The 23,853-nt window shown below is 34.6% G+C and overlaps 3 protein-coding genes and 2 long non-coding RNA genes across 7 annotated transcripts; all 5 read left to right on the top strand.

Moving 5' to 3' along the window:
• Positions 1-1,847: 1,847 nt before the first annotated feature.
• On the top strand, positions 1,848-2,790 carry LOC129739543 (uncharacterized). Of its 2 annotated transcripts, none has more exons than XM_055731022.1 (3): positions 1,848-1,979; positions 2,198-2,347; positions 2,422-2,790. In XM_055731022.1, the coding sequence occupies exons 2-3, from the start codon at positions 2,216-2,218 to the stop codon at positions 2,626-2,628; spliced, it is 339 nt and encodes a 112-aa protein (XP_055586997.1). In that variant the 5' UTR covers positions 1,848-1,979; positions 2,198-2,215; the 3' UTR covers positions 2,629-2,790. The 2 variants fall into 2 exon arrangements, with proteins under 2 accessions (XP_055586997.1, XP_055586998.1); XM_055731023.1 differs by lacking the exon at positions 1,848-1,979 and adding an exon at positions 1,996-2,089.
• A 2,971-nt stretch (positions 2,791-5,761) lies between these two features.
• Positions 5,762-10,404, top strand: LOC129739564 (uncharacterized). 2 transcript variants are annotated; one of them, XM_055731042.1, is made up of 7 exons: positions 5,762-5,872; positions 5,934-6,061; positions 6,153-6,254; positions 6,312-6,440; positions 9,465-9,657; positions 9,720-10,067; positions 10,127-10,404. In XM_055731042.1, exons 1-7 carry the CDS (start codon positions 5,767-5,769, stop codon positions 10,162-10,164), a joined length of 1,044 nt encoding a protein of 347 aa, XP_055587017.1. In that variant the 5' UTR covers positions 5,762-5,766; the 3' UTR covers positions 10,165-10,404. The 2 variants fall into 2 exon arrangements, with proteins under 2 accessions (XP_055587017.1, XP_055587016.1); XM_055731041.1 differs by having other exon boundaries at positions 10,118-10,404.
• Positions 10,405-11,094: 690 nt separating this feature from the next.
• On the top strand, positions 11,095-14,729 carry LOC129738028 (uncharacterized). Its single transcript, XM_055729201.1, has 3 exons — positions 11,095-12,189; positions 13,532-13,963; positions 14,721-14,729. The coding sequence occupies exons 1-3, from the start codon at positions 11,524-11,526 to the stop codon at positions 14,727-14,729; spliced, it is 1,107 nt and encodes a 368-aa protein (XP_055585176.1). The 5' UTR covers positions 11,095-11,523.
• A 5,399-nt stretch (positions 14,730-20,128) lies between these two features.
• On the top strand, positions 20,129-20,721 carry LOC129749547 (uncharacterized). Its single transcript, XR_008738080.1, has 3 exons — positions 20,129-20,342; positions 20,407-20,617; positions 20,682-20,721. It is a non-coding gene; the product is annotated as an uncharacterized LOC129749547 (long non-coding RNA).
• Positions 20,722-21,324: 603 nt separating this feature from the next.
• Positions 21,325-21,884, top strand: LOC129753123 (uncharacterized). Its single transcript, XR_008738908.1, has 3 exons — positions 21,325-21,505; positions 21,575-21,692; positions 21,750-21,884. It is a non-coding gene; the product is annotated as an uncharacterized LOC129753123 (long non-coding RNA).
• The last annotated feature ends 1,969 nt before the right edge of the window (positions 21,885-23,853 follow it).

The raw sequence follows: 23,853 nt of genomic DNA, 5'->3' as shown, positions 1-23,853 counted from the left end.
TTCGACGAAAATCGAATGAAAGAAATTCTGAGCTTTCTAGAAAAAGCGAAATTCAAAATCTAAAATTTCAAATTGGCAACACTGTACACATATCTACACGCTCATTTTTATTTAACCATTTTCGAATGAAAAGTAACCATTTCTTAGTTTTTTCTGCAGAACTGCCAATATGGTTATTTTTCCTAAATATTTCATGTTTCAATTTTAACCATATTCCAACTTTTCGGTTATTAACCAAAAAAAGAATGAAAATTTAACCTCAATCGAAAAAAAACATTGTATAATGGCAAAGTTGTACGCGTTGTTCGGAAGTTTTTTATCCGATATCGGATGGATTTCACCGGAAGGGTTAAAAGTATTTCAATTTTAGGATCAAATAACATAGCACACCCGCTGCTGGAAGGTAATTCATTGCTAATATTATCCTTGAGTTCGACAGGTAACAAAATTTATTTGTAGGAAACTTATGGCCAATCTTCAATACCATTCTTCCTCTCATAGTCAGCTATCAGGTACTATGGCCATCCTGTTTAGAATCATAAAAATGCCCTACATCCTACAGCGGGCTACCGCTGGCAGGCCAGAGAAGCCATGAGGTTTGTATTCTTCTCAATATGTGGATCGTCAGCAGTTCCGGTATTGCTTATGCCATTTCAGGATGACAAATCATGATAACTTCCGGACGAGCAGCTGGATACCGAAATGCGAAAATTCGACGTGATAGATTTGTTTGCCGTCACCCTTCTAAAATTCAACTTAATGTCTACCACTCCGGATACTTTCAAGGTTTCGATGCCTTGCGGAAAAAGATGAAATCTCATTCCGACAATTCCATCGAATCGGAAGTAAAATATCTCCTGGGGCTTTAACCACCTTTAACTGCATGCTTTAAAGACCGCAACAAAATCATGTGTCCCTGCCAAGAAGACTCCGAGGGCAATCAAACAAGTACTCCCGTTTAGAACAAAAATTGGTAAAATATTTTCTGACATATATATTTACGATTTTCTTTTAAAATATTTTATTTAATTTTAGGACGTCGAAATTCTAGTGTTAGCACAATTGTCATCAAAAGCATAACAGACCACCACTTCCAGCGCAGTTGTTAGCGTTTCCTGTTTGGCTTCGCTGCCGATCAGCGATACAGTCCTCATCTTTTTTTGGTACCCCATACGCTACTTCCAGGAGCCGAATCATCAACTCTACAAGCTACTTCCTCCTGCGCCACGTTCACCGATGATGGCTTCACCTCCTGTACCAGCTACCGGTGCCAACATTACCAACAATCATCCGGCCCCAATTAATTTGAAAGCACCTAAAAAGAACGTCCTTCAGTCAGCCAATCCGTTTGAAGGCTTCCACTTGTCTAGGCCCAACAGCAAGCTTCAGGGAATAGTTTGTAGTCAGCATGTTCTACAACAGCTGGCACGAAAACAATGTACCGTCCCAGAAGGACTTTGATTTCTGTCGCCAAAAAAAATATTTAGAACAAAAATATACTAAATATTATCACTACTCTTTCTTCGGTTTCTGTGATTTTGCGATTGAACGAAAAATGACGATATTTATCGAAAATTTTATGACAAATCCTCATGAATCTAAAAATCTAACTCATTTGAATTTCGGTTGAAAAATAACCAATTTTCAACTTCTCCTCCAGAATCCCATTCGGTTGAAAAATAACCATATTCGAACTTCTCCCTAAGAAGTCATTTTATGACTTCTCATGAAGAACTCATAAAATGACATTTCCCGGGAAAAGGTCAAAAATGGTTATTTTTGAATCGTAAATGGTTTAATAGTTTCTAGCGTGTATGAACCGCGTACGCTAAATCGAATGAAGTGAAAAGTGGTGTTATAGAGTTTCATTCTCTGGCCAAAAAAACTAAAACGAAGAAGAAGAAGACCGGCTGCCCGTTTTCTCATTTGTACATGAAGTGCGCGTGAGAAATGTAAAAAACAACCCCATGGTCTAAAAGGTATAAATGAGTCGAAAATTTTTACAAAACTGACAGTTCGTTTTAAATTAAATTGGTGTCCTACTGAATGACGCAAAAGCGAAATTTTCATTGTTTCGTTTTCCTATAGGGTTATATTTTGTTTATAAAATCCGGAAATTGTTTGTTTTGTGTTATTAAATGTTTATCAATAAGTAGTCGTTTTCATTTTGTGAATTTTGATTTCGATCTGATCCCAGGTACCACAGCAGCGTACAATGGCCGATTTCGACTGGAATGAACACAACCGACGCCAGGTTTTGGAAGGACGTCAAATCCTGGAGCGCACTTCCGCTAGCTTGGCCCGATCAAATCAAATTACCATCGAAACTGAACAGACTGGTCACGAAGTAAGAAAATCCGATCGATGTGAAAAAAGCTCTAGATGCCTCATGTAGAATTCTTATCATTTTTTTTTCACCAGGTCATATCAGAGCTGGAAGTCCAAAGAGAATCTTTACTACGCAGTCAGAGAAGGTTGGAAAGTGCCAATGATGGGCTATCGAAATCGAGTTCAATTTTGAGAGCGATGCACAGGAATGTGGTGTACAACAAGCTGATCTTGATATTAATCATTGTAATGGAGGTAATCATCCTTTCGGGAATGATTTATCTGAAGTTTATTCACTGAAATTTACTTGTACATCTTTTTGTTTATACATTCGTATCAATATTCGAAACAAAACGAACGTTGGTTTTTAATTCCTTCCTGAAATTGTATGATTTGTAACCAAAGTTTTCAATAAATGTTATATTAAAATAGGAATAAAATATTTAAAAAACTGTTCAACTAGTTTTTGTCTATTATATGCTAGTTTAATGGCATTGCGGTGAACGTTACGACGAAAATCCTTGATCGAAGAATTAAAGATTCATATTAAATGACGGATAGATAGAGCAGATGCTTAGTAGAAAATTTATAGATCTCGCGTGAGCTTTCAGTATTTCGCATGAAACATCTTAAGAATTCACAGAAAACTGCTGCAAAAGTTATCATAACAACGTTTGGTATACCCAAGTAACATTTTGAATGCCAGATGGTTCTATAAGTAATGAAACAGGTTTTTTAATGGAATTCGATAAGCATTAAAGGTTTTAAAGCGCATTTTCAGAAGATCTTTATATAAACTATCTTCAGGATAGCTACACAACCACTTTATAACCTTCTTATAAAACATCATCCAAATTGAAGTTCATTTTTATCTTCCATCTATATAATGGTTTTTAAGTACACTATAAAGCAAATTCAAAACCACGTTATGAAACCGATATAAATTATCTTGGAAAAAGCCAAAAGGTCTCAGTCAACACCAATCAAAATTGACGTTTCAAATTTGATCGAAGTGTAAACAATATGTTGTGTTTACACTGGCATCAAAGGAAATTACCATCCTCAGATTCGCCGGGAGCAATAAAGCAATTAATTCCCCGTGATTTGATAGCTTGCAGGAAGTAGGCGTTAGACAGAGATTGAACTTTTGTGGTCAAGTGAACGGTAGCAGTTTTTACCAAAAGGACCTTCACCCTACAGTTTTTCTTTTTTAAGAATTTCCTCAAATCTCAGAAATTTACTTCTCTTCTAACAGCTCCATTCATAGGGATATGTTATTTACACCAAAGTCCGAAAACTGTAAAACAAAATTGCCATTGAATCGATCTTTATTAATCACAATTACACAATTTTTCTATTGAGTTAATTCACCACATCCTGCTGCTCGTCGGCATTTTCGGAAGCTGTAAAAATTCTCCGGCTTACGGGTGCTGTTTTTTTCATCGATTGACTGGATCCGGCACTCGTTGCTGCAGAAAATCGCCACGATACGAAAGCTGCTTATTCCAAGGCCAAATTGGGCTATTCCGGAAGTAAATATCCATCACAGCATCCTCCCAGTTGGTTTCTGTTCTGGCTACAATCCATACTCCTGCTCTTTGGCTTCTGTTTGCTGTTCCTCTTGATTCCATGTTCCTTTTTACCAGGATCCGGTTGCCGTTCCAATTCATGCTTTGGTCCCGATCGGTCACACTGCACTTTCGCGAACATCATCGGCAGAATTACAAGTCGAGTCCGCGGTCCCCGTGGGGAACTTTTGTTTTTGATAGAACGCGACGAGCTGGATTTTTTGTTTTGTTTTGTGTTGCTTTCGCTCTGTCACTTGTCAGCTGCACTGAAACAAGAACTCTTATAAAGGTCCGCAGATAGATAGTTTAATCCTATAAGAGGCAAAATTGATTTCCAGAAGACTAGTTGTTCTTAAAATGGCATTTTTACAGAAAAGTTGGACTTGTAAATGGTTTATTCAAGTTAAATAGGTATTTGAATAAATCGCCATTTTTTCAATTGAGTAATGGAAATTATCAAATTTGTTTTTATTGAATATTATGATTTATGATGTGTATTTGACTAAATCACATCATGTTTTACTCGCACTGAATATCTTATCAAATAATACCGTAGAAAACTACAATACGGACGCTCAAATTAATCGGACAAATCTTAATGTTTGAAAATTTTTTTTTCAGCTCTTCTATTATAACAAGTTATACGGGGGCGCGTTTTATATTTCAGAGTTTTATGAAAAATAAGTCGATAAAATTAAAAGCGCAATAACTTTATCCAAGAATTTAGTGAAAAAATCGATAATAATATTGATATGACATTTGCCATTTTTGAGTCTTGGCCGGATTTATAAAAGAATATTGTTCGTTATTGAATCAGAAAATTATATTTTAATAAAAGCAATTTTAAAACTCTTATTCGGAAACAATTTACTCAAAAAAGAGTTTGTTTTCTGCATCGAGAAAAGGTTGTTTTAAATCAGTTTTCTGCAAAGCCCATTTAAAACTCTTTTGTTTTATAAGATACTTTTAAAGTTGTCTTCAGAACCTCCTGTAGGTGGGCCTTTTTACTCCTATAGGTGTTATATAGATGTTTTAATGGAGTTTATAAAACTTAACGTTATTTTATAGCGAAGTTTCATAGCGAGCTTGTAGATAAGTATAAAACTAAAATTGTTACTTGGGATAACTTTATTCTGATAATCGGTCCAAAAAATTCACTTTTAGTAACCTTGATGCAATTTTAATTTATTTTTTGGATTTAGTGATCTTACACGCAGAAAAAGAACGGGGGTTGGTTTCAACAAAACGTTTTGTTGTTTTTTTTAATAAAATCTATGCATAATTTTGAGTAGTTCTCATAAAAAAATCAAATTAAAATAAACCTCTAAATTAAATTTTTTCAACTCAACTCGATTTTTTAAATCAAAATACCACACTAGAGAAAATTTTCGATTCGTTTTAATTATTTGATTTTATCATTTTCCAATAATGATTTTATTGAAATTACACTGTCATTTTTTTTTCACTCAATAATGCTTAGAATAAATTCAAATGAAAAAGTGCATTGTTTGGCAACATTGGTGTAGAAGAGATATTGAAAAAAAAACGGGAGAAGTCAATTTGTCGTCCATTTTGTGACAAGTAGCCGCGTTAGTTTTTTCGGTCGTGTAATTTTGTGAAATTTGTGAAATTGTCTGGTTTTAAGCGTTTTAAGGTAAGTCTAAAGTAATTGTTCAAGTCTTCGGAGTTGAGAGGGTGAAGTTTAGTTGAAGAGCTCCCGATAGCAAAGTCATATTTCCAACTAAATTTTCTTCAGATAAAGCTCGACATCTGAAGAAAATTTAGTTGGAAATATGACTTTGCTATCGGGAGCTCTTTTGCCTGAGGGTAACGTATTTAGTTGTAATTTTTCAGATAAAACACATTTAACATGAGTTCTAAAGTGCAAATCCTCGAGATTCAAAATCTCGATTTGGATCTCTATCGATTGCTCCGGTCTTTTGGGATGTCCGATGAGGGCATAACCATTGTTATGGGTAATCCATATTATTAGGTTAAACATTTTTGATAATTTTACACTTCATTTTTTCCCTACAGATAGCAAATACGACATAGAAAGTTTGAAGCATGTTGATCGCCATAAACTGGAAGATTTGTTGCCGTCACCGTACGATTTAGATCGGGTAAAATGCATTAAGGGTCTGAACCGATGGAGAATTTCCCAGGTAAATGATGATTAGTTTGATTTTTAACATCCACAAATCGCATTTTAACTTACTAAATTTATCGTTCTTGTTTTATTCATTTTTGCGTTAGGAATTGACACCATTCTCACAAAATGACAACAAATCGCATGAGGATACCGAGAGTACAGGAGCTTTCCTCGCAACAGATGGTTCTCCAATCCTAAAACAAACAGTGAGTGGTTTCAATTTGTATTTTTCAGCCTACACATTTACAGTTCATCTCTTCCAGAAATTCAACTATTCGAAAAATTTAAGTGTCTTGGAATACATCGAATTGGACTTGGAGGCATCTGGAACTCCAGTCGACGAGGTATCGGTCGATCTCATACCAGGATCATCAGTAATAAAAAAATCGCTGGTAAGACATTAATTTTATTTTCATTGTGTTATAACTTAAATGTTTAAACTCGTTTCAATCTTTATAACGATTTCTAATATTCTTGGTAGATAATACCTTCACATTTACATAATTTGAATGGAAATTCTGAAATAATTTTTCTATTTCTTAAATTTTCGGATTTCATAGGACTTAACAGTAACATCAGGTTGCGGCACCTTGGAAAACTCAAGTTTAATAGAAGTGCCTTTGTCTAGAAGTAAATTTTCGGCAACATATTTCATAAATAAGTCCGATAAAGCCAAACAAGTTATCGATGCGTATCGCAAGACGAAGTATCTCCCAAAGGATCATAAAAAAATTATCACGCACATCGTGGTAGATGAATTCAAAGATAAATTTGGAAAATTAACTAGGCAGGAGCTAGCGAATCGCTCTTTGGAGCTCTACAAAATATTTCCAACTGAGCCTAAGGTATGTTATTTAAATATTTTGATTGGAATCTTTAATACCAAATCAGAATATGAGACCAAAACTCCGTCTCACAATTTCCCCTTTGTTTGGATAACGTGCCGCTATTAAGTTAACACCATTCTGATACCGTATCACATAATAGATGTTATTTTTAAACTGCAATTTGCAACGATAAATATTAATTTCATTCTGATAGATTAAACAACTGACAAGCATGTTAAGTTGGAAACCCGCTGATATCGAACATTTTCAAGTTTTTGCTTAGCTAGTGTGTATTTTTCAAAATTTAGAAAATTAACTCAAATGATAAACATTAAGCCAATATGAAGCTCCGATCTCTGGGACTTTTCAATTGCTCCAAACAGTTTTACTAAACGTCTCCGGACAGCAAAAGAAGTTTAAAAAATGACTCAGATTACAAGTGTATATGAAACATTTGGAATGGTGCAGATTTCGGAAAAATAGAAATCAAAATCGAAACAAACGAAACGCTACAAGTAAAAATAACATCTTAAGTAAAATCGAGCTTTGAGACCAAGAGTGATAACTGAAAATAACCAAACGGAATTTTTATTTCTGAATTAAAAGATTAATACCGAAACCGATAGCGAGCTGCTTTTGCTGAACAGTACTTGCTCGTCAATCGGACGTTTTTAATAGGACATGCCCGGCAACCGTACGTTTTGTTCGACGTTTTTTTAAGACATTACTTTTATTGGAATATTCTTAATGCTTATAAGTAAATGTAATACAATTAATAGGCAATATGTTGCTAGGATGAAAGTCCTCAATACCGGTTTTTACACAAACAAAATACCGAATACCGGTATTACCATCCCTAGCTAAGTTCTCCAGCATTGAACAAGTTGGATCATATGTTTTGGTAAATAATTAACAAAAAGATTGAAGTTTTTGTATTTTGTTGTTCAATGTTGGAACAGGTTTTGTGTTGCTTGTGTGCCGAAAGAATAATATGGACAAACTATTTGGTGAGTAGTCTTAAATGTTTATTTATATTGATTGTGAAAATTAATTTTGTGTTACTCCTGCAATAGGCTGTACATGAACTCAGCTGGGCCGGTGAACTCCGACTGGATTACATTTTTCATACTCGTGTATTTTGGAAAGAAGGCGACATGCGACATTTACTCAGTTCAAATATTTTCATAATAAGGTTGTATCACATTAGAATACCATTTTCCGGATGCATCATATTCCGGACTGCCAAAGGAGGGTTGCCACTAGCAACACGGATTTGCGAAACTTATTTGATTTGGATTTGAAAAACAGATTTGTGTCGCTCCCTGCATTCTCGATATTTGTTAATAACTTGTCGTCCGGTTAGTCGTTCACTCCCGATAATGGCACCCCGGTAAATTAAAATCTTGTACAATCTGGTAATTTTAAATATCGTAGTTTGACGGAAAATGGAATTCCGACGAACGTGGCACAACCTCATAAAAAGATTTCTTTTATAAGTTTTAATTACTTTTCAGGTTTTCGGAAAGGTCAGTGAAGCATGGAGGATCAGTCTTAGGATCGGCAATATGTTCATCTGAGATGGCCACTCGCAATACATAAGCCAGGATTATGGCGAAATTTTGTCGATAAGATGATTCCTCAAATTCAACTCACTGATATTGACAGTGTGAGGTCATGCAAAGTTCCCAATACTAGTCGAAGCGAAACAAGACATCAATTTTGAAAACCCGGTTACCGAAAACGCCACAGTGGTGAAAGCGTGAAAAATATTCATTTGAAAATCATTCGCATGCATAAACTTGTTTAACGTCGGTGTGTTTCTAATCAAATTCAGAGTTGTTTCAACAATTTAACGAACGCACAATATTTGAGAACAAATAATGCGTTTTTAAACCAACATCCTTGGTGCAGTAACGTAACACCAGAGGACTTTTAAAATGATACATATTGGCTTAAAGAATAAAAGAAATAGATTCGGAAACTGCTGAACCGATTTGCTCGAAACTTGGCTGATGGAGACTTTTAAGGACGGGGAAGGTTCCTGTAATAGTTTTTCTACCCTTCCCTCACTTGAACTAGGGAATGTATTCAATACCTGCCCTCCTTCAGTGAAGATTAAGGCTCTTACAAAAAAAACTCGAGAGCTGATCATGCAAACCAAAGTTGCATACGATGGTACATATTTGGGTATATCCCACACCTACTAACAACAAATGTTTATTTAGTCTCCTCACTCCGTCCAGTGTGGGGTGATCGAAGGACGGGGAGGGGGAGGGGGATGGGGGTCTAAGTTTACTATATGTACTTATTTTTGAATAACTCGCGAAATTTTCAAACCGTAGGATGAGATGGATGGAAATTTCCTATAAGTAAAAAAATTTAATACATAAATGTACCCTTAGGTATAGTTGGTATTTTTGGAGGTTAATATTTTGTTTCATGAGTGAACTGATCAATTATACTCAACTGAAATTTGATCTTCAATAAAAATTTTCATGTAAAACATTATCAAATTCAAATATACAACATACACACAAATATATCACTAAATAAGCAGAAATAAACAATATTTCAAAACTTTTTTTTCAGTACACATGGTTTCGCCCAACGTTCGAAGTCAAAGCAGATGGAACGAAACGACATATAGGGAAGTATGCTAAAGGAACTCTATACGATCGCAACGTGAACTATAAACCCATTGCTACTCAGAATCGTCGTTTGAATATCATCAAACCCGTCGAACCAGTCGTCATTTGTAGAAGGGTTTTTACTCCAGCTATAAGTAAAAATGATTATTCCCATTCTTTAATTCGATTGAACATTTTTTTTGTTTTTATTTTTCAGAGGAGGCATACAAAGAAACCAAATTACGGTTTCGCCACCACGAAGAAGACTGGGAACAGCTCAAAACTAGATGGATTAGCTCCAGTGACATACGAACTTATGAAATATTAAACAAACCTGAAAGAACCATCGAAGATATTTTATACGAATATCCCATTTTGAGGAATCCACAAGCTTATGGATTAATTCAAATTGATTTTCAATTTCGATTTCCCAACAAAGAAGAATTATTGTTTCAGACGTGGCCTGGTATAATAAAAAAACTGTATTCAGTATTCGAAGTTGACGTCCTCGATAATGGAGGTAAAAGCCTTCTAAGGATTCTCGAAAAGGAAACTATCAGCGATGGTAAATATTCAAATCATCAGCTTGCCAATAAAAAACTAACAATAACAAAGTTTTTACAGACAGTCGTGATTGCATCATTTTCACGCTTCTAACATAGGGGAGAGGAAGGCTATATGCGCATATTAAGGAAAGCACTCATTTTCTCCTATACTCCAAAAGATAGGAGTCTGAAAACTATATGCACATGAGCGGACATCTGTTTTATATACGTTAGTGAAATTTTTCTGTTAAAATCTCTTACAGTTTTTGTGAAAATAATTTTATAATAAAAGAAGTCAAAATAGCCGATTTCCGAAAACGGCGGGTTAAATGCGCATATTTATGTTTTTAGCTATATTTCATTACCACTTGCAATATTTTGATATTATTTAATTGAAAATGAAAGAAACGGATGTTAAGCATACGTCGAGGCCGAAATTTTGGTGAAATTTTTTACATCACTAGTTCTTTTGCATAAAACATAGTTAAGTATGCCATATGGCCATATTTCAGGGTAATATTTTGTTCATATTGTATTTTTATCGGATCAGTAGGAAGTTCTTCTTTTTTCGCTGTAAGATCGTGATTTGAGCGTAGATTTCATGTATAAGTGATAGAAAGTAAAAAATTTATAAGACTAATCTATTTTTCTTGATATAGGCATTTAACCTACCTTGATATGGGCATTCAGAACCTGTCTCTTATTCCAATATCTTATCATTTACAACTTTGCCAAAAGCTTCGATTTGTTGAATTTCCGATTTCCAGATGAATAAGAAAGAAAAACCACTAAAATTTTTGTTCACAGAATCTGTATGCACAATAATTAAAGTTCAATATATTATAACAAAACTGACAAAAATCTTGTTTGAATTTTTAAATTTTTTCGACTTTATATAATAATTTAATTTTTTTATGCCATGTGTTAAAAGCGTATTACCCTCAAACTGCACTAATTAGATATGATTAATCTCCAGCCATATCGTCAATCGGCTGTATGCGCATATTACCCAATATGCGCATATAGGAACACTTCCCCCTACCTTCTACCCAGTCCCATGGTATGTTTGAAAAAAGGCTTAAAGCGTTGGCGGCCGACATTCGCAGAAACAAGAGAAGCGTATTTAATGTTTCTCACCGATCTCTCCGAGGTTGAAGGGTACATTGAAAGATTGTCAACACGCTACCAACAGAGGAATCTCCAGCCGAAACCGCTTCTGATAGCAGTTGGCCCCAGCATCAGTTGCTGCTTGAAATTTCTTGTATATTTTCAAGAAACGTATTATGAATTTCGAACATTTCTGAAGGCGTTAGACATCTGCTATAAACTTTTCAAAACGTATGGATTGAATTTCCCGGAAGAAGCTTCTGGACCCTGGAATTTTTTGGACCATTGTATTTATGATTTCGAGGTGTATTCCATTCCGTGGGAATCGAAAATAATCTCGTTGAAGCAATATCTTCGAAATTAATTAAAATGATTCGTTGCATTGTAAAAAATTGTCGGTGGGTGTCGAACACCTTCGATTTACTTTTAAATCACGTGAAACGTATGCATTACAATTTAAATTTATATCAATGTAACTACAGCGATTGCGATAGATCTTTTGGCAATTTCCGTACTTTTCGAGATCATTATAAAAAACATTATGGATTGCATTTTGCATTTGAAATTAATAGGAAAAATTCCAACATGATAGAAGATGTTGAGGGGTGCGGTAACGAAAAGCATGGCAAAAGCAATGAAAGATTTCTTCAAAGTGGAAGGAATAACAATACGCAGAATGATAAAGATGTTGATATCGATGAATTGACATCACAAATGCAAAAAGCGAGTATAAACTTTTATTTGAAATGGTCAAGCAAAGAGAGCGTACCCAGAAAACTGGTTTTTGATTTACAAAAAGATATTGAAAGATTTTTTATAAAACCAATGGAGACAACAGTTTTGCGTTTAGCAGATGGAGGAAACTTATCTGAAGATTTAAAGACCACTTTACTGAGGGTTCTGCAATCCGGAATTCAGGAGTCGGAATATAAGTTTCTCCAGCGACTAAAAGCACTAGATATTTACGAAGATCCCATCGTGTTCACAATCAGCAATCAACTTAAACCTGGAGTAAGGAGCAACGTCCAGAAAATGGTAAGAAAATGTTTGCTATTAAATTTAATACAATGAAATTTTGTCTGACTAGAAAATTATTTCAGATTCTGTTTCAAATATAGATTTCAGATTTCTACTTCAGATTCAGGTTTCTGATTCATTTAGTGATTTCTGACAGAGCTATCTGATTTAGATTTCTGGTTCATATCTCAGATTAAGACTCAGATTTATATTTCAAATTTCAGAAATCAGATACAGACTCGAGATTCGAAATCTAAGTTCAGATTTACGATAGAGATTTCGGATTCAGATTCCTGATATTGATTGCAGATTCAGAGGTTTGATTCCGATGTCAGATTCAAATTTAAGAACCAGATTGAGATAAAGATTTTTGATTAAGATTTCTGTTTCTGAATCCAGTTTCAGATTTTTTTTCAGATTCAGATTCAGATTCCTGGTTCGGATTTCTGTTTTAGATTCCATATTATATATTAGACTTCATATCCAGACTTAAGACTTCAGATTTCTAATTGAGACTTGAAATATAAGATTCAGATTCAGAATTTCGATTTCAGGTTCAGATTTTCGTTTCAAATTATATATCAGATTTTTGTTTCAAATTTTAGTTTCGTATTTCAGATTCCGGATTTTAGATTTATATTCCGTTTCCGATTTCAATTTCGAAATACATATTCAGATTTGAGATTCAGACTTCAGTTTTCGGATTCGGACATTCGATTCAGATTTAGATTTCGGGTTAAGATTTCAAAATTCATATTCTTGATTAGGAGCATAAATTTGCATAGATTTGGATTCAAATTTAAGACCTCAGATTCAGACTTAAACTTTCAAATTCAGATTTCAGATTTAGCTTTTTTATTTTCTGTTGGAGTCCTGATTCGATTAATTACTTTAATTTCAGTTTCAGTCTTTACATTTTCATTTTGTATTTCGATTTCTGATGATCGATTACTGAATCATGTTTATGCTTCAGATTCCAGATTTAGACGTCAGCTTTCGGATTCAGATTCGAATTTGAGAATAATAATTTCGATTCAGATTGAGAGATCAAAATTCAGATTCAGATTTTAGATTCAGTTTTCAGCTTTCAAATAAAAATTTCGCCCTCAGATTTAAGATTTAGATTCAGCCTTAGGATTCAGATACTGACTTTGTATTCAGACTTAATAATTCTGATTCAGGTTTCTTATGAGTATTTCTCATTCAGATTTAAGATTAACAACAGGTTTAGTTTCTATACCTTTTCAGATTAAGATTCATTTTTGTTGCAATTAATGTTAAAATAAATCAATGTTCGTATATTTACTGTTCTTTCTGCATTTTTCTCATGAATATTTTTCTCTTATTTCTTTTTTATTAGGTTTCTGATCACGCTCAAGGTGTTCTTCTTCCTATTAAATTCCATTTAACAAAGTATTTGGAATCTCCTAACATGATGGATTTAATTCTGCGATCCATTACTCCTTCGGATGATTCTATTATCAGGAATGTGATCGACGGCACCGAGTGGAAACAAAAAATTCAGAGATTCGAGTCGGGCATCATTTTACCTCTAAATATTTTCACGGATGACTTTAACTTGTCCGACACTGCTTCTACTCATAGTAAAAACACGTCTATCTGCGGAATATATTACAACATTCCGTGTCTCCCGACTTATGTTTTATCAAAGTTATCAAACACTTTAACGGCCGGTTTTGTCAAAACTTTAGACAAAAAACATTTTGATATTGACGTGATTTTTGCGAAACTAATTGATGTTCTTGAAGATTTAGAAATCAACGGCTTAGAAGTTTGTTATAAAGGGTCGACGTTGAAAGTTTTTTTTGTTGTCGCATTAATTCTAGGGGATAATTTAGCCCTTAATGGAATTACAGGATTTGTTGAAAGTTTTAGATCAAATTATTTTTGCAGAGTCTGCAAAAGGACAAGAAAACAAACAGAAGTCGATTGCGTCCAAATAGATTCAGAACTAAGAACAAAGCAAAACTACGAAAGCGATTTGCAGCAATCAGATGTTTCTGAAACAGGATTGAAATCAGAATGTATTTTCAATAGACTACCTTCATTTCACGTAACTGAAAATTTTGTTTTCGATATCATGCATGATATCCTCGAAGGAGCCTTACTATACGGTCTTCAACACGCGTTGCATTATTTCATTTATGTAAAAAACTATTTTACTATCCATGAATTGAACTATAGGAAAAATGTGTTTGTTTTCGGAAAGCTAAGTTCAGGAAATATAGTAGGAGATTTTACGGAAAGAAAAATTAAAAGCAAAGAATTAAAACTAACTGCTAGTGAGGCAAAAGTATTTACTCAGTTTTTGCCACTGATAGTCGGAGAAAAAATTCCACTATCTGATCCTGTTTGGGATTACTTAAAAGTTCTATTAAATATTTTGCACATTGTATTGTTGGACGAAATTCCAATTGATTTAATCAATCCCTTGAAAACTTTAATTGAAGAGCATCATTGTAAATACAAAGAATTGTTTTTTGATACACTAAAACCTAAGCATCATTTCATGACCCATTACCCAACAGCTGTATTAAAAACCGGTACTCTTAGATTGAATTGGTGCATGAGGTATGAGGCTAAACATACGGAGCCTAAACAATATGCAAGGGTTAATAATAATAAAAGTAACTTATGTTTATCTTTAGCCATTAAGTCTAATTTGAAATTTGTTTTCCATCTAACAAATCAAAACTTCATAGCACCCAAGTTAACAATTGGAAAAAGAAATGAAGTTGATAATAACCTGGCCAATAATCAAAAATTTCTAGAATTAGTTACAGGATTAACATCAATTGATGTGAATTTCATAGATAGTTTTTCGATATACGAGTGGACCTTCGAGAAAGGTACCTTTATAAGCATAAAATACAAAAGTATTATGATTATCTGTAAAATTGTAGAAATTTTAAGTACAGCAAATCAGCAAATTTTTTTAAAAGGTATTCATTTTCAAAGCGTCTATTTCGACACACACCTTCAATCTTATCACGTTATTCCTGGACAAAACATAATAATTAAAAACGTTGAAAAACTACAAATCAATCCAATTAACCTGCATATGTTAAATGAAAAATTATACTTAAGAAAATGTTATTTTTACGAATTAAATAATTTAATGGTAGATTTCGTACATATAGAATAGAAATCATATATCCATTGAAATGCTGTATAATTTCCAAGCTATGTAATAATTACAAAACTAAAAAACGTGCCACATAGGTTAATTCGTCCATCCGAAATCCTAAGAACAGATCAGAATTAGTTTATTACAGGTCGCATGAGCCAGAAATGTGAGTTTAAAAATGCTTTTGGTATTTTAAATTTCTTTAATTTTATTCGAATAGTATTCGGCTTGAACAGCTGGCAATTTTACACTTCTTTAGTAGGAAATTAGCTCGTAAACTCAACGTTGGCTCATACGGCTTTTAAAACCTAATTCTAAAATTAATTTCGTCTCCCAAATCCATGTATAAACAAATAACTAGAAATAAATTATGATTTTGAATATAAAACAGAGCTGTTTAGATGCAAATATTTATTATTAATTTGATTATTTTATTGTTAATTTTGAGAAAATCACATGGGTTCGTTTTGAATTAAAATAATGTTATTGGCTTTAATCCGTAAGCATTTTATAAATCTTAAAAAAAATAATCGATTGTTTCAAATTCATTCGTATTTTCTATTTCCATAAAAAAGAAATTTATATTTAAATCGCGAAAATTTTGTTGTTTTGGTACACAATAAAAATTATTTCCACAAAACAGCGTTAATAATCTCAATAAAAACACTGAGATTGCATCCACCAATATTTTTGACTAAAATTAACGCAAAATATATTTGTGCTTTTTCCCAACCAAAATTTTTATTATTTTCGATCAAATTCTTATCAATTTTAAAATAAAATTTTCTGCGTGTAGAAATTCCAAAGCGTTCACACGGTACATGTATTTATTTCTTGACCAAAATCATCCAGCACTCCCTACACGCTCGATTTTGTATAACCATTTATGGTTCTTAAATAACCATTTTATGATATTTACTTCGAAACCGCCAATATGGTTATTTTTCAATAATTTTTCCTGAAAGGATTTTAACCATTTTGGTAGTTTTCGAGTATAAACCAGAAAATGGTTGAGTAATTTGATGTTCCCTGTATCGCCATTTTGAAAGCGGTTTACATTGCAGCTGGACGCCCTTAAAGCAAATTTTTTTTCTCCGCAGAAGTGCATCTTGTTTTCCAATTAATCGGTTTTGGAAATTGTAGAAACAACGAATTTGTAATAGATGGGGAAAGGTAAGTGATTTAAATCGATTATTCAAGTGATTTTTGAATTATTCAAGTGATGTAATTCAATTTTCATCATAAACAATTGTAATTGTAATTGTGAACGAAAAACTTTCAGGGTACCGATTGGACGCCGCCGGTTCAATTCCGTTTGAAACACCAACAAAATTGACGAGGACGAGGACTAATTCACCGGTCCAACGCTACAAAATGAAATGGTTTCTAAGAAGTTCAAAAGGGATCGTTTTTTCACCATCCGGAAGGAGCTAAAACGGGCCGGAATGTTCGAAAAATATCTCCCGCTGGGCGTAGATGAATCGACCCCCCTCTCGTTAACGGATAGCAAACTAATGATAATGGCATTGGCCATCCGCAGCACTCATTGGGGGAACTTCACTTCGGCTACCGGGTGATTCGGCTGCTTTTAGTATTTGCCCAAACTGGGCTGCAATATTATAAAAGGCAAATAAAACAATATAATGTGCTATATAGTTTATAAGTATAACGTAAAAGAAATGAAATAAATATTCTGACAAATCTTTTTTTCCAAATTCTTTCAACAATTGTAATTTATTTTACAAATCTTGCAAAACTGCTCTTACGGTTGAAATATAACCATTTTCTAATTGCTATGGAATCTTTCTTACGGTTAAAAAATAACCATATTCCAACTTCTCCCCGAAAAGTCATTTTATGAGTTCTCATGGAGAACTCATAAAATGACATTTCCTGGGAAAAGGTCAAAAATGGTTATTTTTGAAACGTAAATGGTTTAATGATTTCTAGCGTGTAATTAATCCCGGATACACTGAACTAAATCTGGCTATAAAGAATATCGGAAATTCCAATGCTTTTGCACTACTAGAAAATCCAATACTTTTTACCAGTACTAGAAAAAATTTATTCTATTGAAATGGTTGAAGGATTGATTTCATTGGAAATTCCGATAAATACAGTAGTGTGGCAAGTTGATATGATTTATTATTTTTGCAGATGAAATGAAACGGTATCGTGGGGTCCAATGAAACTTACTAATGTTTATTTTGCTAAAAATTTGTTTTGCTTTATTTTACTTACTTTCCTTAAATTTAGTTTTTTTTAATTAATATATATACCGCATCCTCCATATCATGCACTTTTGGATGTTCGCCGTACTTTCAATACAGCTGGTGTTTCTTTCTGTGTTGCATCGCTCATTGCCGTGTGGTGGTATCCATAAAATATGGTTAATGGACTTTTGTTCTGGAATGTATTTTAACACTATTACTTTTCCTTCAAAATAATTAAACTATATGAACTTACCGACGAAATATGTACATCCTGACGTATTGCGATGTAAAAAAAAAGTCCTCTCATCAAGCGGGATGTTTTGATTGAGCCACACGAAGCTGCGAATAAAGTTTTCCCCTCACATAGATCGTCTTCTTCTTGAGCTGCAGAAAAAATTTCATCGAGCGAAATTAAATAAAATAAATCCTGCCATTTCCGCATTTATGGATTCTGGAATAAAAATAATCACAATATTTCATTGCATTGCAGATCAAAATAAACTACTTACCAGTATTTTGGATTGAGCTTTGAAAATGAACAATGATTAATTTACGAACGAATAATCTTCCTTTTTAGAATCGATATTATTTAAATGGTTTAAATTTGATAAAAGTTATTGGATCTTCTTATGCATTTTACTACGGGTGACTGCCTTATAGAATTTATTGGATCTTTTAGTAGTTTCAGACGGATTTTTATCAACCAAAACCAAGTGCTAGAATTTATTGGATTTTCTTTTACTTCTCATTAGAAATGCTATTATCTTTTATCAAGACCCTAATTTATAGAAGTTATTGGATTGACCCGATATATTATATAGCCCGATTTTGTTCAGTGTATTCGAGAATGGGCATGAATTTGGTTAAATGGCAAGATAGTGCTGCCATCTATGACTTAAAACTAGAGAAATAGTGTTTGACTATTAAAAAACATTAGTATTTTGGAATTCCAACCTGCTTTTTGGACTCAAACTCAGCCTCAAATCTATGTTTCATCATTTTGCATCATATCTACTTATGAATGTTAATAGACGAATTTCCAAAACGCAGCTTCAGAAAACTATCGTTGATTATTCCAAAGTGGACGAAGAATTTGAAAATTTAACTCGCAATATTTCCACAAGCCCTGCTCCAGAAAGACTCGAATATGTTGTCAATCTGCATAAGAATCTTATTGAAAAATATTCGAAAAAGGTAGAAGTCTGTGCCAGGGTAAAAGGTTTTTGCCCTTGGATGAACTATGATGTCTGGAAGCTAGTTAAATCTAAAAACAGCCTTTTAGCCAGAAGCAAACGCCACCCACACGACTCCCAACTCCAAGAAATGCTTGTGCAGCTGTCCAAAAAAGTTCAACGAGCGAAAATGATAGCCAAAAAGACCTACTATGGATCTCTTTTCAAATCCTCAAGTCAAAAAGAAATGTGGAAAACTATAAACTCTCTGACCAATCTGGAAAATGTGAAAACCAATAAAATAATACTGAACATAAACGGAAAGGCCACCAGCGATTCTTTGTCAGTTGCCAGCCACTTCAACGATTTTTTTGCGAATGCGAAATTTGTAGTCAACGCAACATAAATAAATATGGAACATTGACAAATGCTCTATCCTATCCGAATCAATTTTTCTAACTCCAACAACTGAGCAGGAGGTTTTGATCAAAATTCATAACTTGGATGCAAAAAAGAGCATAGGACCAGACGGAATTTCGGCCTTATTTGTGAAAAGGCATCATGTTCTTTTTGCTGATCTTCTGAAAAATGTTTTCAACGAAAGTATTACGACCGGTACATTCCCAAAGTTTCTGAAAATTGCACGGATCGTCCCAATACACAAAAGTGGACAAAAAACTGACGTTAACAACTATAGACCAGACCAGACCTATACTTTCAATCTTGAGTAATTGGAACAACTGCTAGTTTGCAGATTAATTGGTTTCCTTCAGTCACATCAACTTCTCTACAGTCATCAGTATGGCTTTAGAACAGGATCTAGTACAGTGACCGCTGCAAGTGAGTTATCTAACGAAATCTACGATGCGTTCGAAAATCAACAGTTTGCTGCAGTTCTTTTTCTCGATCTCAAAAAAGCCTTCGATACCGTAGACCACGAGCTGTTAGCTGACGAGGAACAGCTAATGATCTGATTCGGAGTTACCTATCCGACCGTGTCCAATACGTAGGAATAAACGATATCCAAAGTACATTTCTACCGATGTCAGTTGGTATACCCCAAGGTAGTAACATAGGACCACTAATGTTCTTACTATACGTGAACGATCTACCGAAATTAGCGCTCAAAGATAAAACACGCTTATTTGCTGACGACACATCGTTCACATATATTGGAAGAGATGCAGAAGATTTGATTAGCCGGATGAAACATGACATGAACATGTTAATGGGGTATTTTGCCGAAAATTTGCTATCGCTAAACCTGTCCAAGACAAAGTATATGGTGTTCCATTCACCTACACACTAAGATTGCATTTATTCCGCTCGGGATCATGATTCTCCGTCTCACAGGACAACTGCTCAATTCAAACGAAGTTCGAATGGGAACTAACCCGAAGCACGGGATGCTTCAGCTCTCCTGAAATTCGCAATGAAATTTTTACGAAGGCACAGGCAGTCGAACAATTGTCCTGTATTACGTAAGATCGTCGCATCTGTCAACCGTTTTCTACCGCGCTTTTTATTTTTTTTATCCTTTGCCATCCTGTGCCAGCAGCTGTTAAGGAATTGTAATGTATTTTCACGTTAGTTTTTGTCTATCTTTTGAAAATCATCTAATCCAGCATTGAAAGTGCAGTAAGTTTCCTATAGCGTAGTTATATTATTGGTATATAAAAAATAATGTTCTCTTTCGTAAAAGACAAAATGCACACAACGAAGTGCGGCCACAGTTTAATGGAACCGAGGTGGTTGTCGAAGGCTGTTTTGCTACAAATGATTCACCGGTGGTGTTTGAAATCGAAGATTAAAGGACATTGAGTTAACCTTTGCAACATTTGCAGTACTTCATCAGGTTGCTTGTCCAAAAACACCAAATGGCTTCCAAGAACTGGATGGAAAGGCTAAAGAAGGTAATTTTTTTCTAAGTAGTTAATATCTGATTATGAAACTAAAATTTTTGTTATTTTTTTCCAGGCAAAAAATTGTGCTCAAACGAACACCCAGGCTCATCCCTTTCTCATCAAAACATGAATAAATTTTGTTATAATTTGAAAAATGTTTATGTATTCAATTTTCTGCATAATAAATCCCTGAATGTCATGTAAATCTCGTGAGAAAGCAGTCTCGAGGCTACAGGAAAATTTCGAACCCTCCCGCAAATTACAGGAGGAAACAGTTCCGATTCCACAGGTGATTTTGACAGTTGTTTTCCTGTAGTGTTTTTCTGTCCTGAGATCGTCCTGTATTTTCAGCTGTTGAAAATACAGGACGAAATCGTTCCGACCACAGGAAAAAAGATTAAGTGTGTACACACTAAGATTGCATTTATTCCCCTCGGGATAATGACTTCTCGAATCACAGGGAAATTGCTCACTTCATACGAAATTCGAACGAAATCTCACCCGAATCTCATGACACTCCATTCCTTCTGAAATCAAGGGTGACATTTCTACGAGTGTACAGGAACTCGAACTAACCCCGTGAATTCAGGACAGGTGTTCTCCTGAATCACGGTAGACGCGGTAGAAACATTCTTTGTCAAATTTTCTTTCTCTTTCTATCCTGTAAAAAAAGCAACAAGATATTTTTTTCTCTTTTCCAGCTTTTTCGCGCTTTTTTCATTATCTGTAATTATTTCGGTTACTGTTTGTTGTTGATATTTTTTCTTCGGTGATCGTGCAGAATCGTGTCGTCACAAAAGCTCCAAAATTTAAATTGGCCGGAAAGAACAACGCGAGCATTTCCGGGCACAAAAAACAACCAGAGGAGGGATCGGAAGCGGTAATTCAAGCAGCGAGGTGACTAATATTTTCATCGGTATCGTAATGTGTCGATGAAGTCAATTTTCTTTTTCTTTTTCCCGACAGCATAATCGAAACAAAATCTTGACCCTGCAGATCGGATTCACCCACCTTGCCGACTTGCTTCGTTGAAGAGATTATTCCCGCCAATTAAGCCGATGAAATTGCCGATCGGAAGCATCTCGTAAGTATTTAGTGAAATATGGACAAATTTTGTTTTTAATTTTTATTTTTTATTTAGGCTAAATTTCCGGCGTTCGTCAGCGATTTCGACTAGGCTAAATTTCCGGCGTTCGTCAGCGATTTCGACTGCGAGGCGTTGCAAAGGGGTGATTTTTTCTGACATGGAAACAGAAAGAACGGAAAAACGCAACAGTATGCAAGGAAGCTTCAACAACTCCCGGCTAAACAGCAGGAACAAATATGCCAGCCCAGATATTCACCAATTAAGGAGGCTCCACTAAAATTCAAGTGATTTCAAGTGATATGTGTGTTCTGTATGAAATGACAACAAATATTTTAAAATAAATAACTCATGTTTGGAAACGATATCTTTTTCTCCAAAACAGAACAACGATGAACTTTTTTTGAATAATTAAAAAGGGGATACTGCTAAACGATTTCGGAACTTCCTACAATTCTCGGGAAGAATCCGTCTCGACAACTCGGAAGTTTTTCATAACAAACCTGTACATCACAGGAGAAACCCGTTTGGAACCTACAGGTGAATTTGACAGTTGTTTTCCTGAGCTGTTTTTCTGTCCTGAAATCGTCCTGTAATTTCAGCTGTTGAAAATACAGGACTAAATCGTCCCGACCACAGGAGAAAAGATTAAGTGTGTAGAAAACGACTTGAAGAGCACCGAGTTTTGACCATCGACTCGACTGTCATAGAAAACGTCGATAGCTATAAATATCTGGGCCTAACTTTTGATAACAAACTATCTTGGCACCCCCACATTAACCAAATAAAAAACGATATCAGAGCTGCCTGTGGCCTCTTATGGAAAGTATCAAAGTTTGTCCCTACGGAGCAGTTAGAAGCCATGTACTTAGCATTCGTTCAATCCAGATTGAATTACATGGTAGCGATATATGGAAGTGCCACGAAAACAAAATTAAAGTCGCTTCAAGTCACTCAAAATCGATGCTTGAAAACAATCTACAAAAAAACACGATTGCACCCAACAATAAGTCTTTACACAGAAGCTGCGAAATCTATAATGCCCATTCTAGCATTGAGAGAACTACAATGACTCGTTCAAATCCACAATAAATTGCACAACCCGTCAAACCATCACAACGAAACACTACAAATCCGTAACCACCGCTACAATCTGCGAAGAAACCAAATGCTGGAAGTTAGATGTCCAAAGTCGAACCTGACTAAATCATCTTACAATTACTTCTCCAAGTCGAAGTACAATCAGCTGCCAAATAATTTGAAAGAAGAAAGGAATCTTATCAAATTTAAAAATATGTGCAAACAACATATTCGTAACAAAATCTCTAACTACACAATCTGAAAAACCATCCGCCAATACGTCCCTAACTGATCAGTGACCCTAGTGTACCTCCTTCAAAGAGATTAAATCTCGCTGGAGGTACCATCAGCTATCAGTCCTCATCATGAACCTGCGCAAACATCCGACTAATGCCAGTTTCGCAATATTTTTTTTTTCTTCCCACCACCGAGTCACCCACCGCCACCTACAGCTTACCGCTACCGCCTTCCGCCACCTACCGCCACCCACCGCCACCCACCGCCATTATCATCAACTATCGTTAGTGATCAATATTAAAATGAATAATTATGAAGTGTGAAACGTGAAAAACTACAAAAATATGTACGCAAACTTTACTAAAAAACATAAGTTGAAAAAATGCAAAATAAAAACGATGAGGAGGTTTTATGCCCTTTGGAGAAGTCAGATGAACTGTACTGCTCCAGGGGGCTTTTTCCTGCCTCAAAATAAAAAAATAAAATAAAATGAAAAAATCAAGTAATTTGATAAAGTTTGATTGAGCAATTTGATTTTATAGCTCAAATATCAAATTCCTTAACGCTAGAGGAGCATCTCTTAAAATCCCCTTTTAATACCTTTGAAAACTTTTGAGTTCTGGAAAACTCTTAAAATGCAGTTATCTATTCAAATATTAATTCGTAGAAGCATTATTATTCACTTTTACACAGTAAATTTAAAAAAAAAAATTTGTTTTTCTTGAAAAACTCAAGTGGTGCTATTCTTATTTCGCACCCCTTTTTCACATTTTTGGTCCTCAACGCCAATTGCTACGTCCAAAAAAAGTAAACTTATGCTTGATTTATCCGTTAAGCAATTCAG

Source organism: Uranotaenia lowii, chromosome 1 (genome assembly GCF_029784155.1).
Source record: "Uranotaenia lowii strain MFRU-FL chromosome 1, ASM2978415v1, whole genome shotgun sequence".
NCBI lineage: Eukaryota > Metazoa > Arthropoda > Insecta > Diptera > Culicidae > Uranotaenia > Uranotaenia lowii.
This window is presented reverse-complemented; position numbering and strand designations above follow the sequence as displayed.